The 14153-nt window shown below is 42.9% G+C and overlaps 1 protein-coding gene across 1 annotated transcript; it reads right to left on the bottom strand.

Annotated features, from left to right (window-relative positions):
• Positions 1–1499: 1499 nt before the first annotated feature.
• On the bottom strand, positions 1500–2629 carry Wfdc10b (WAP four-disulfide core domain 10B). Its single transcript, XM_076849500.1, has 2 exons — positions 2533–2629; positions 1500–1648 (listed from the first exon to the last, which is right to left on the bottom strand). The coding sequence occupies exons 1-2, from the start codon at positions 2627–2629 to the stop codon at positions 1500–1502; spliced, it is 246 nt and encodes an 81-aa protein (XP_076705615.1).
• Positions 2630–14153: the final 11524 nt, after the last annotated feature.

Genomic DNA, 14153 nt, shown 5'->3' with positions numbered 1-14153 from the left:
TGGGTCTCTGGGGCACTGAGGGGTGTCCCGAGGGCTGCCTCCCACACCAGTCAGTCCGTCTCCCTGGTCCTGAGCCAGTGAGAGGGAATGGTCAGCCTAGCACTTCCCTCACCCCTTGGCTGGAAAGATGCTTGGAAAGTGAGGCTGTGGGAGGGAGACAAAGCAGGTCTTACTGCCCAGCGACTTCAGTGACCTCTGTCTTGGTGGGTGGTCATGCATCTTTGCTAAGGTCCCTTGTCCAAGAGCAGCCCTCATCAGAGGTGGAGAGGAGCCTGAAATACCTGGGGCCCCGTGAGCTTATGAGGCAGGTCAGGGGCTCTGGTCGGGGGCAGTTTTCCCCCTCTGCCCCTCCACTTGGAGCAGCCCAGCAACCAGCACTGGGCTGGAGCCTCGGGCGGCCCAGCTGCCCTGGGCAGGGCCGGCCTGCCTGCCTGGGGTCTCTTCACGTCTGAGGCCAGGCCCCAGGTGGCTGTTGTCACCCAGCCCTGGATCCAGCCCCAGGGTCCTACACAGGAACTGTGATTTCACCCAGGAGCAGAGACTCTGTCCCCCAGGGAAGGATTTCCACTAACAGTAGGATCCAGGCAAGAGCCCTGGACACCCTGTGCCAGCTAACCCTGAACCTCAGCATGGCCCACCTCTCCCACCACCTTGGGCTCCTCTGGATCAAAAGAGAACAAGAGCACTAAGGAAAGGGTTTGAGGTCAGTAAGGAACATTCAGGAGGCAGAGGCGCTGGAGCCTCAGATCCCATTCCGAGGTCAGGCTCCGTCACGGGAGTGGCCGTGTTGGTGGGGGGATACTGTGAGGAGAGGTTGCTGCAGGCCCTCCTGCGCCAGCCTCCTGTCTCAGAGGATGCGTGGAAGTGAGCAGAAAGGCCGTCCAGACCAGACGTCCTCTCTAGGCACCGCGTAGCCCCTCACTCTCTGTGGCTCTGGGCATCCCCTGAGTCTCCAGGACTCACTGTCCTCATTGGAAAGAAACCCTGACCTGAACTTGAGAAGGAGATGGGGGAAGTGGGGCAGGGATGGGCCAGGAGAGCCGCCTTGGGCCCCAGCCGGCCCAGGCTCTCCCTGCACCAGAAGGGATGCTTCCCCAGGTCCTCTGGCTCCAGGGCGAGCCCTGTTCTCCTTGGCACTGGGGGAGCTGCACATGAGCAGTCTGCCCACGGGAGAAGGGGTTCAGTGAGCAGAGCCGTGGAGCGGAGCCTCCTGGGCCCAGCGGGGTGTGTGGCAAAGGGACAGAGCAGAGAGCACGACCAGGAGGAGAGTGGAGCCCTGGGCCAGGGAGGGCGGGTGCTGCCGGTCGCCTGGGGTTCTGGGGGCACACCGCTGAGGGAGTAGGAGAGGCCAGGTGCCCTTCCAGTTTATTTGACAGGGACCAGGGGTTCCGACCTGGGAGGTGGCTCTGTGGTTGACGGTCTTGTGCTGGGATCAGAGGTCCTCAGGCTTCGGTGGACTCAGGCTCTGAGGAGGGATGGGGGCAGGAAGCAAGCCCCCCTCACAGGATGCTCAGGCAAACGCTCCCACAGAAGGTCAAGCAGCACGTGCTGTTCCCTTGACACTTCTGGAAATAGGAGCAGCGGAGGCTGCAGCGCTCAGCACTGGGCCACTGCTTACAGGCCGCGGCTTCCGGAGTCCACGGGGACGCTGAAGAGAAACAGGAGCCGCTGGGTGGGGGCCGCTGCCTAGACAGCCTCCTCCTCCAGCTTCAATTCTCCAGGAACCCCGACCCAGCGCCCGTCCACCGCGCTCCTGAACTTTCCTGGGGACTCCCCTGTGCCCTCCCCAGACCCTGGGAGTCAGCAGTGTCCTAAATCCTCACCTTCCCTGACACCCCCCTCCCCTGAAGACATCAGTGGCTGGTCGGCCTGGGCCTCTGCACACACATCCACCAAAGACCTGTCCCCCACAGACACGGCCGTGGTGAAGTCGCCCCCATGGAGTCTACACTCTGGCCCTGGACCTCAAAGAAGCCTAGACATCTCCCAAGCCTCCCCACGCTGCAGGATTTGCAGATGCGCAGGGGAAGCCGACCTGCCTGTGGCCCCTCTCTCCTCTCCTCAGGGTCATTCTCCAGCACCTGCTCCTCCAGTGGCCCGCCTGACACTGCCACCCTTCTGTTCCCTCGGATGGTGACTTCACCTTGGCTCTGTCCTTCCTATCTTCCCACCAGTGTCTTTTCTCTCCACACCTACACCATTTCTGCACCACCTCCAGCCCATGAGTACCTCTGCGTGTCCCCACAGATGTGCACAGGTCACAGGATCATGTCCTGTTGGCCCCTAGACTTTCCCCTCAGCGTGCACCATTTGTTCTTGATCTTTGGAATGGAGGGGAAGGAGAGGTGCAGGGCCTTCCTCCACCCGTCACGATTCCCAGGTTGGGTCACAGGCTGGTCGCCAGGCGATGGAACAGCCCAGAACCTCCACAGTGCTGTGGTCTGTGCTGGGTGTGCAGAGAGGTACCGTGCCCAGGTCCTCCAAGATGGGTCCCTCTGGTCCCTCCCGTGTGCCCACGCAGCCGTCACCTACCTGCGGCCCTCTTACGTCCACGGTACCCTCCCTGGGCCTCCAGCGGCAGCAGCAGCACACAGAGGAGCAGGGGGAGCCTCAGAGCCGGGGGTGGCATGACCCTGACCAGAGCCATGAGTCTGAGTCCAGCCAGGATGGCACAGCCTTCCCCAGGGAGCTGTGAGGAGGAGGATCCCCAGGACAGACTGACTCAGCTCCTGGCTGTCTCTGCTGGCCAAGCCAGGAGAGCGCAAGGCGTCCTGTCCTCCTCTTGTCTGCCCTCGCCCTGTCCTATGGTGTGCAGTTGGGCTCCTGCAGGATGACGCCTCCTCTCCCACAGCAACCCTGTTTTCTTGCTAAAGAAATTTTTCTCAAAGATACAATTTGTGTATTCTCTTATGAAGTAATTCACAGAAATGAAAAGAGAAAGAATATAATTTTTGTAAAAGATGATAATCTTATTTGTAGAATTAACCTGTTTTATTGTATTATCTTGTCATTTTGCATATTTAATATAAATAATCTTGGTTTCCACATTTTAATCAACTCTCTTACCTATCTCCTGTCACCTTTATTTAATCATGAAAATATTTATGATGTCATTTTTTTCTCAGAAAAAAACCACATGATTTTTCACTGTGTCTGTCTTGACGCCCGTTTGAGATTACCAACATTGAATTTCTTAATATTATGAACACTTTTATTCAAAATTTCTAGATCATTTCTTTGGTCCCAGAAGTGGAAGCTAGGTTAATGTGACAAATATAAGTACATGATTCATGTGTAACAGGTACATGAGAAACAAACAAACAAACATGTTTGCTTCAACAGAGAATGAGCATCTATTTTCTCAAGTCCTGCAAGACACTAGAGTTTAAATGGAGAATTCAGGCAAAAATCATTGTCTATACAAATTTGGGTAGCAAAAGATTGTTCATAGCTTTTATCCTCAGAAAGATGTGAAGTTGAGTCTTGACTCCAACATTCACTAGCTTTGTGTCACCGGGAAAATGTGATGACCTCCTTAGACTAGATTCATCCACATTCTCCTGGCAGCCAGCGGTGAGGATAGCAGCAGGTGACACATGGCAACCCCCCATGGGGTCTGCGCTCAGGAGGTATTCAGTGTAACTTACTGTCTTCTCCTCAGTCTTGTTTCCCAACAACATATAGCAAGGATTCAGAACAGCTCCTTGGTCTCTTAATTCACATGAGGTATAGCCAGACCTGGAGAGTTGTGGGTCAGGAAGACTCACCTGCTCCTTCAAGTGAACCCACAGACTCTGCTCAAACTGGTGGCAAGGCCGGGGCAGAAACCAGAGCTCAACACAACAGTCCAAACACTGGCCGTAAGTTATACTCTCCTAAAGGGGGGAATATGTGGAAAGGTGTCTTGGTGTCACAGGGTGAAGAAGTGAATTCTGGTTAAGAAGATGGCAGTGAACATTTGAACCCCTCCGCTGTCTGGATTTCTCCAGTGTGCGGGTGTGATTGACGTTCCTGCCTCTGATCTACAGTGATACAGTGCTGTTGACCTTTCCTGAATGTTCTTTCCCAGTTTTTTTTTTTTTCATCCACTCTTAAAGAGACGTACTAGAGATGGGCCCTGTCGTGCTACCCAGCGGAGAGGAGTCGTACAGACGTACAGAACTTCCCAAATAGGAGCTGCAACGTTCCAAACCCCACCGTGGATAGCATGGCAATGGATATATTTCACCCAACAGATTGAAGGCAAAAATATTTGTCCCATCTGGGTCAAGGCCTTAAGAAGACAAGTCTTCTTTGTAAAAGCTTAGTAGAGATGCTCTAGGGCATGGTGAAACCAAAGGGCAAAAGGAGCCTAGATCCCTGGACCACCACATGGAAGAGGAGTCCCCGGATGTTGTAGAATACCCATCAGGAATTATTGTGTGGGCAAAGAAATAATTCTATTTCATTCCATATATTTTACAATGGAGCCTCTCCGTTAAAGGATTTAGTCTATCCTAACTAATAATACACGGCTGAGGCAAAGCCAAACATTTTCTCCTTTGTGATACCCATGTTTTGGACACACTGCTGTAGGGCACTGGAGATCCAGTTCAAAGGAAGCTCTTGGTCCCTGTCTAGCTATTATCATTGGCCCCAGAGGCTAACTCCGTGGGGACATCAATGGTGCAAAAGAACACTAGGTTGCTGATTCATCTCTTTAACAAACTCCCGAGGCCTTGGACAAGTCCTGTCTCTGACTCACAAAAGCAATGAAAGACTCAAATGAAAGTGTTCACTGAAATGATGCTTTTTAAATTCCTATGTGCAGGACAATGCCCTTGCTGCTATGTACTGCAGCATGGATCAGATTCTGTTCCTGGTTCTACAGGATCATAACATAGCAGAAGAAAAGGGAGATTAAATAAACACAATGCAACATGACAAGGACTACAGATGGAGAGAAGGAGGTATCATGGAAGCCCAGCAACTGGGAGGACTCATTGAAGAATTCTTGGAAGAATGATTCTTTAATGTGGAACCTTAGGGAGGAGGAGAAGGCGACCTTCATCTTTCAATGACATTTTAGAGAGTGGGCAGAAGGAGATGTATAGGAGCAGAGTTTTTATTATTCATATTTAAAATGTATCCATTTCAGAGCCCAAAATGATGATTCGTTCTCTCATACCCATTAAGAGATGCTCCTCATATACATCAACAGAGATGGGGGTAGACATTTTGTTCTTTACAGACTCTCACATTATGTCAGGAATAGTACTAGATCTTATTTTATATTCTAAGTTGATCGATATGTAGGCAATCTTTATTAGAGCTTTATAGTTATACAGAATAACTGGGTTCATTCCAACAAAATCATACATACATGAAATTCGACTTCAGTTCTCAAGCCTCTCTTTCCCTCCTGTCATCCCCCCTCGCGTTTCCCCACCCTGATCTCCTTCCTCTGCTCTTCTAGACTCCTTTCAGGCTCAGACAGTTTATATTCTTTTGTTTTTTGTTTTTTTTTTTAATTAATTTTTATTGTAGGTTGTTCAAAACATTACATAGTTCTTGATATATCATATTTCACACTTTGATTCAAGTGGGATATGAGCTCCCATTTTTACCCCATATACAGATTGCAGAATCACTTCAGTTGCACAACCATTGATTTACATATTGCCATTCTGGAGTCTGTTGTATTCTGCTGCCTTTCCTATCCTCTACTATCCCCCCTCCCCCCTCCCCTCCCCTCTTCTCTCTCTACCCCCTCTACTGTAATTCATTTCTCCCCCTTATATTTTCCCTCCTTTCCCCTCACTTCCTCTTGTATGTAATTTTGTATACCCCTGAGGGTCTCCTTCCATTTACATGCAATTTCCCTTCTCTCTCCCTTTCCCTCCCACCTCTCATCCCTGTTTAATGTTAATCTTCTTCTCATGCTCTTCTTCCCTACTCTGTTCTTAGTTACTCTCCTTATATCAAAGAAGACATTTGGCATTTGTTTTTAAGGGATTGGCTAGCTTCACTTAGCATAATCTGCTCTAATGCCATCCATTTCCCTCCAAATTCTATGATTTTGTCATTTCTTAATGCAGAGTAATACTCCATTGTGTATAAATGCCACATTTTTTTTATCCATTCGTCTATTGAAGGGCATCTAGGTTGGTTCCACAGTCTTGCTATTGTGAATTGTGCTGCTATGAACATGGATGTAGCAGTGTCCCTATAGTGTGCTCTTTTTAGGTCTTTAGGGAATAGACCGAGTAGTGGAATAGCTGGATCAAATGGTGGTTCCATTCCAAGCTTTCCAAGAAATCTCCATACTGCTTTCCAAATTGGCCGCACCAATTTGCAGTCCCACCAGCAATGTACAAGAGTACCCTTTTCCCCACATCCTCGCCAGCACTTGTTGCTGTTTGACTTCCTAATGGCTGCCAATCTTACTGGAGTGAGATGGTATCTTAGGGTGGTTTTGATTTGCATTTCTCTGACTGCTAGAGATGGTGAGCATTTTTTCATATACTTGTTGATTGATTGTATGTCCTCCTCTGAGAAATTTCTGTTCAGGTCCTTGGCCCATTTGTTGATTGGGTTATTCGTTATCTCATTGTTTAATTTTTTTAGTTCTTTGTATATTCTGGATATTAGGGCTCTGTCTGAAGTGTGAGGAGTAAAGATTTGTTTCCAGGACGTAGGCTCCCTATTTACCTCTCTTATTGTTTCTTTTGCTGAGAAAAAACTTTTTAGTTTGAGTAAGTCCCATTTGTTGATTCTAGTTATTAACTGTTGTGATATGGGTGTCCTATTGAGGAATTTGGAGCCCGACCCCACAGTATGTAGATCATAGCCAACTTTTTCTTCTATCAGACGCCATGTCTCTGATTTGATATCAAGTTCCTTGATCCACTTTGAGTTAACTTTTGTGCATGGCGAGAGAAAGGGATTCAGTTTCATTTTGTTGCATATGGATTTCCAGTTTTCCCAACACCATTTGTTGAAGATGCTATCCTTCTTCCATTGCATGCTTTTAGCCCCTTTATCAAATATAAGATAGTTGTAGTTTTGTGGATTGGTTTCTGTGTCCTCTATTCTGTACCATTGGTCCACCTGCCTGTTTTGGTACCAGTACCATGCTGTTTTTGTTACTATTGCTCTGTAGTATAGTTTGAAGTCTGGTATAGCTATACCGCCTGATTCACATTTCCTGCTTAGAATTGTTTTTGCTATTCTGGGTCTTTTATTTTTCCATATGAATTTCATGATTGCTTTCTCTATTTCTACAAGAAATGCCGTTGGGATTTTGATTGGCATTGCATTAAACCTATAGAGAACTTTTGGTAATATCGCCATTTTGATGATGTTACTTCTACCTATCCATGAACAGGGTATATTTTTCCATCTTCTAAGATCTTCTTCTATTTCTCTCTTTAGGGTTCTGTAGTTTTCATTGTATAAGTCTTTCACCTCTTTTGTTAGGTTGATTCCCAAGTATTTTATTTTCTTTGAGGATATTGTGAATGGGGTGGTTGTCCTCATTTCCATTTCAGAGGATTTGTCGCTGATATACAGGAATGCCTTTGATTTATGCGTGTTGATTTTATAGCCTGCCACTAGTTTATATTCTTTTGAAGCTAAATTGGCATGAGTTCAAACTAGATTCAAGTTTGAGAAGGTAATTGTAATCCAAATATTAACTGCTAAAAAATTAACTTTAAAATGTACAAAAAGAGAAATAAAGAGGAAGTCAAAATAATACACTGGGGAAAAAAAAGTCAAATAGACATAAAAAAGGCAGTATCGGATCAATTAAGGAATAAAAAGAGAGCAACAATAAATAGTCAATGTTAAATCCTTCCTTATAGTAATCACTTTAAATGTAAATGAATTAAACTCACCAATTAAAACACAGAGGTCATGAATCAACTATATGCTGTCTAAAAGAAATTTACTTTAGCTCCAAAGACAAATAAGTTGAAAAATCAAAGTATGGAAAATATATTGTACACAAAGGATAACAAAAAAAGCTAAAGCAGCTATTCTAATATTGGGAAAATATACTTTAATTTGGAGAATTAATTTGGAACGTGTTACAGGAGAAAAAAGGTGATGTGAAAAAAGATTGATAAAAAACCAATTCATCAAAAGACATAACATTATAAATATAATACACGCCAAACTTGAACACATATGAAGTCAACTGCTATCTATCCCCAAAGGTCTATGTGGTAAATACTTGGTCCCCAGTATGGTGCTATTGGGAGGAATGGCTTTTGGTAGTATGCAGGTGGGGCCTGTCTGTCTACTACCAAAATCAACAAACTCTTTCAATGCAATCCCCATCAAAATGGGGTCCATCACAGGTACAGGCACCGACTTCTTCAACAAGACCCTTAAAGCTCAAGATATAGACCAAGTATAAATAAGCAGGATGCCATCAAATTATAAAGTTTCTACACATAAAAGGAAGTGACTAAGAGAGTGAAGAGAGAGCCTACAGAATGAGAAAAAAATCTTTGCCAGCCACTTCTCTGATAGGGGATTAATATCCAGAATATATAAAGAACCCCAAAAACCCAAATAACTCAATCAATAAATATGCCAAAGAACTAAACAGAAATTTCTCAAAAAGAAGAAACAGAACCAGGCACAGTGGCACATAACTGTAATCCCAATGATTTCAGAGGCTGAGGCAGGAGATTGCAAATTCAAGCCAGCCTCAACAACTAAGTGTGGCCTACCAAATAAAATAAAATATTTTATTTTCACAAAATAAAAAGGGCTGGGGATGGAGCTCATTAGTAAAGCACCTCTGGTTTCAATCCCTAGTACAAAAAAATGAAGAAGGAGGAGAAGGAGGAGGAAGAGGAGGAGGAGAAGGAGGAAGAGGAGGAAGAGAAGAAATACAAATGGCCAACCAGCATATGAGAACAAGTTTAACATCTCTAGCAATCAGGGAAGTGCAAATCAAAACTACACTAAGATTTCACCTCACCTCAGTTTAAATGGCAATTATCAAAGACATGAACAATAATAAATGCTGGCGAGGATATGGGGGGAAGTATACTTATACATTGTTGGTGGGACTACAAATTAGTAGAACCAGTGTGGAAAACAGTGTGGAAACTCCTTAGAAACCTGGGAATGGAACCACCATGTGACCCAGCTATCCCACTCCTTGGTATTTTTCCAAAAGAATTAAAATCAGCATACTATAGTTACACAGCCACTTCAATGTTTATAGCAGCACAATTCACAATAGCCAAGTTATGGAATCAACCCAGATGCCCATCAATAGATGAGTGGATCAAGAAACTGTGGTCTATACACACAATGGAGTTTTACTCAGCCATAAAGAAGAATGAAGTGATGACATTTGTTCATAAATGGATGGAAATGGAGAAGATCATGCTAAGTGAAATAAGCCAGAATCAGAAAATTAAGAATCAAATGTTTACTCTCACATGTGGAAGATACAGCAAAATAAGGGGGAAAAGGTGGCAGGGGAAGAGATTGGCTATCATAAAAAAAATAAGGTGGATCAGTAAAGTGAAAGGAGGAGAATGAGAGGGAAGGAGGAAAGAAGGAAAGGGGTGGAAATATGGAATGAACTAACAATATGCATTATATCCACATACAAGTGTCCCAGAAAGAATCTCACCTGCACGTACACAAAGGAAAGCCAATCAAAAATAAATAAACAAACAGAGGAGTGGAAGGAGAAGAGAGAATGGGGGAGGGAGGAGAGAGGGTAAGGGGAATGGGGATCGAAATAAAATTCCTTGCATATATTATTTTGTCAAAATGAACCAAAAGATTATGTATAAGTATTTTTTAAAAGGTTGAGCCTAGAAATTCAAAAAGACTCCAATAAATAGAAAGACATCCCATAATCTAGATAGGAAGATTTGAAATTATTAAATGGCAATACAATGTCATCCTAATCAAAATACTGAGTTTCTTTCTTTCTTTCTTTCTTTCTTTCTTTCTTTCTTTCTTTCTTTCTTCTTTCTTCTTTCTTTCTTTTTCTTTCTTTCTTTCTGAAATGGAAAAGCTCATCTTCAGATTAATGTAGACCTCCAAGAGGCCCTAAATAGCCAAAACAATCTTGGAAAAGGACAGAGTTTCAGGACTCCTACTTCCTGATTTCAAAACTTAAGACCAAGATTCAGTAATCAGAACAGTACGGTTCTGACATAAGAGCAGACATACAGACTGACAGAACAAAATTGAGAGTCCTGAAATAAACCCATACCGCTTTAGCCACTTGATTTCCACAGGGCAATAAGACCGTTCAATGGAGAAAATAGTCACTTTATCTAATGGTGCTGGGACAATGAATATTCACATGCAAAGAAATGAAACTGGGCCCACCTCCTGCCATATGCAAAAATTAATTCAAAATGAATCAATGATTTAAATATAGAAACTGTGGAATACTTAGAAGGAAAACATAAATTAATCTTCATGATCTTGTATTGAGCAATGAATGGATCATTAGAAATTATATAAGTGGGTAAGGTGATGCACACCTGTAATCCCAGCAACCTAGGAGGCTAACGCAGGAGGATCACAAGTTCAAGGTCAGGCTGGGCAATTTAGTAAGTCCTTCAACAACTTAGCCAGACCCTGTCTCAAAATAAAAAGAACTGGGGATACAGCTCAGTGGTCAAGCATCCCTGGGTTCAATACTCACTACCCAAAAATAAATAAATAAAAGAATAGGAAAAGAGGGAGGGAAGAGGGGAGAGAAAGAGAAAATACTGTAGATTAAAGCGGAACAAATTATATTCCATGTATGTATGACTATGTCAAAATGAATCCCCATGTTATATATAACCATAATGCACTAATGAAAACATTTTTAAAGAAAAATAAATAAAAATTTAAAAATAAATGGTGCCAAAAACAGCAACAAATGAAAAAATCGATAAACTGAACTTTGCTAAAGTTAAGATCTTTTTCAGATAACTCTTAATAACATGACTACATTAGATAAATTATATATTTTGAGATATTCATAGCCTTTTGAGTCTGTAGTCACCAGGTCAGTCTTTATGCAAACATAATGAAGGAAAGAAAACTGGGAGAAAAAAGTTTAAAAATTTTGTATATCATTATGACTTTGTCCAAGAAATGAAAGAACAACCTATAATACTGAACAATCATATATCTCATAAGGGTATCCATAATAGCTAAAGAACTCTTTCAATTTAAGAATAAGATAGAAAACTCAATCACCAAATGGGCAGAAGATTCAAATAGAAATTTCTCCAAAGATATTTCTTTTAAAAAGGCCAGCAAACACAGGAAAATATGCACAACATCTGTTATAGTTTGGATGGGAGGTGTCCCCCAAAAGCTCATGTGTGAGAAAAGGCAAGAAAATTTAGAGGAGAAATGATTGGGTTACGGGAGCCTTAATCCACTCTTCGAGTTAATCCCCTGATGGAGATTAACTAAGCGGTAACTGAAGGTGGGTAAGGTGTGGCTGGAAGAGGTGGGCATTGGGACGTGGCTTTGGAACACATTTTTTTGGGATCTGGCAAGTAGAGTCCCTCTCTGCTTTCTGATCATCATGTGAACCACGTTCCTGTGCCACACTCTTCTGCCATGATGTTCTGCCTCTCCTTGAGCCCCCAGGAATGGAGCTCGCCTTCTATGGACTGGAACCTCTGAAACCGTGAGCCCTCTAAATAAACTTTTCCTCTCCTAAAATTGTTCTTCTCAGGTCATTAAGTCACAGTAGCAAAAAAGCTGACTAAAACAACATCATTAGTTATGAGAGAAGAGCAAGCAAAACCACAGTGAGATGCCATTTAGATGACTACAATTTTTTCAAAAAGAAAAAGTGTGTAGGGAAATTGGAAGTCTTGTGAATTTCTGAAAGAAATTTTAAGTGATTCAGCTGATTTGAAAGGCTTGGAATCCTCAAAAAGTTGAACATTAAATTAACTGATGATCCAAGTTTGCTGGATATTTACCCAAAAGGATTTAAAACAAGTACTCAAAACAATACGTGTACATAAATGTTAATAACTTCACTATTTGCAATCAGCAAAGGGTGGAAATAGCTGAAATGTCTATAAATAGATGAGTGGATAAGCAAATCATAAGACACATATACAATGGAATGTTATTTAGCCATAAAACTTTACTGATTGTGGTACATGGTAAATGAACCTCAAAAACTACAGGAGTAAGACTTCTCATTTGTTTTGGCAAACACTCAAAAGCATGATGATTCATTCTATCAGTGAGGCCGTGGGAAATATGCTTCCACTGTCAGTGGCGTAACAATGGTCCACTTGATGCTTTGAATACAGCCCTTGCTTCTCTAAAATTGACATCTTTTTTTCCTCTTCCCGACCTTCTCCTCCTGACGTGCTCCTCCCTGATCCTCTCCTCTTGATCTTCTCTTCCCTGATCTTCTCCTTCCTAATCTCTCCTCCCTGATCTTGGGAAACAGAGAGCATGGGAATGTAGCCTTTGAATCACCATTTTCCCCCTGATGGGCAGAATCACAGACTCTGGGAGAGGAGTCCCCTGTATTTCTCCTTTGGTAGCAAAGCAATAAAACTTCTTTTTCCTTTTTCTCAAAACTGGGTCCTCATTTATCGGACTGGCATCAGGAACAAGGATGAAGCTTTTGGTAACAGTAGCAGTACAAAATGGTGCGACCTTAATGGAGTGGAATTTGGCAATATCTAATAAAACTATATATGCATTTCCCCTATCTTTTTCTTTTCCAGTTTTTTTGCCTCAGCACTAAAGATTGAACCTAGAGCCTCGCACATCTAGTCAAGTGCTTTACAGATGAGCCCTTCTTATTTTACTTTGAGATAGGGTCTTGCCAAATTGTCCAGGTTGGCCTCAAATTTGTGATCCTCTTTCCTCAGGCTCCTGAGTAGCTGGGATTGCCAGTGTGCACCACTGCACCCAATTTATGCCTTTACCCTTTTAACCAACAATCACACTTAAAATTGCTACCCGATGCCATACTTCCGACATCGCAGAAAACATACCCATGCTTTTTCATTGCAGGTTATTTGTACTAGCAAAATCTTAGAAAGGACACACATGTCCATAGAATAGAGACTGGCTAGACGACAGGGTAGTGCGTGCACACGGTGGTATGGAAATGCCAGCTGTTAATGAGGGGAGCATCGCCGTGAACTGCTCTAGACTAATTTCCAGGATATATCGTCAAATCAAAGCAACAACATGAAAGTAAGTATGTTTGTGCAAGGAAAAAAGGGGGCGTGATGAATTCAAAAAATTAATTATCTTTATCCTACACAAAACTTCCAAGAGAATTAATTAATAATAAATTAATTACTCAGCACATCCAATGAGGGCTGATACCATCCTGGTACCAGAAGGGAAAGTTACAGGCCCAATTTACTTATGAACATAAACTTTAAATCTTTAAAAAATTAATAAATGAAGGAATGACAGAAAGATCGGTAGAGTAGAGGCGGGGGGAAATGACGAGAGAGGAGGGGAGGAAACGTAGGGAACTGGTGATTGAAATCAAATTCCTAGCATGTATGATCTTGTCAAAGCAAACCCAAATACTGTGTATAACTACGATTTCTAGATTAAAAAAATAAAACACACTTTCAAAAACATAACCAAATGCACAAAAATCACATTACCATAAAAATGCAAGAAGAGCTTTGTGTTAAAAAGTCTTTAGCGTAATTCATTACATTAACAAATTCACAGAGGAAATGATGTTATCTTCTCAACGAATGTAGAAAAGAGCAATAGAAGTAATTTGACATAAATTAATGCAAATCTTCTGGTTATGCCAAGAATGAAAGAGAACTTTCTAAACCTGGTGAAGGGTGCTTACGAGAAACCTAAAACAGACCACACAAAAAAGGAGAAATTTAAGAAGCTTCCATTTTAAATCGGGTATTAGATTTCTATTCAACAATATACTAGAGAGCCTGCCCAGCTCAAGACACAATAGAAATGGCATAAAGCTTTGACGAGGAAAAGGACGACCGTTATTATCTATAGATGATGAGCTCTGAAAAGAAGACACGGGAAACTTAGGATGAACAATAGGAGAATACAGCCAGCTCAGACACGGAAGCCGTTTCTCCTCCTCCAGCATCATACAAAAGGAAAAAAACAAAAAGTTATGATACTCTTCACAATTTCAT

This window comes from Callospermophilus lateralis, chromosome 3 (genome assembly GCF_048772815.1).
Source record: "Callospermophilus lateralis isolate mCalLat2 chromosome 3, mCalLat2.hap1, whole genome shotgun sequence".
Taxonomy (NCBI): Eukaryota; Metazoa; Chordata; class Mammalia; order Rodentia; family Sciuridae; genus Callospermophilus; species Callospermophilus lateralis.
This window is presented reverse-complemented; position numbering and strand designations above follow the sequence as displayed.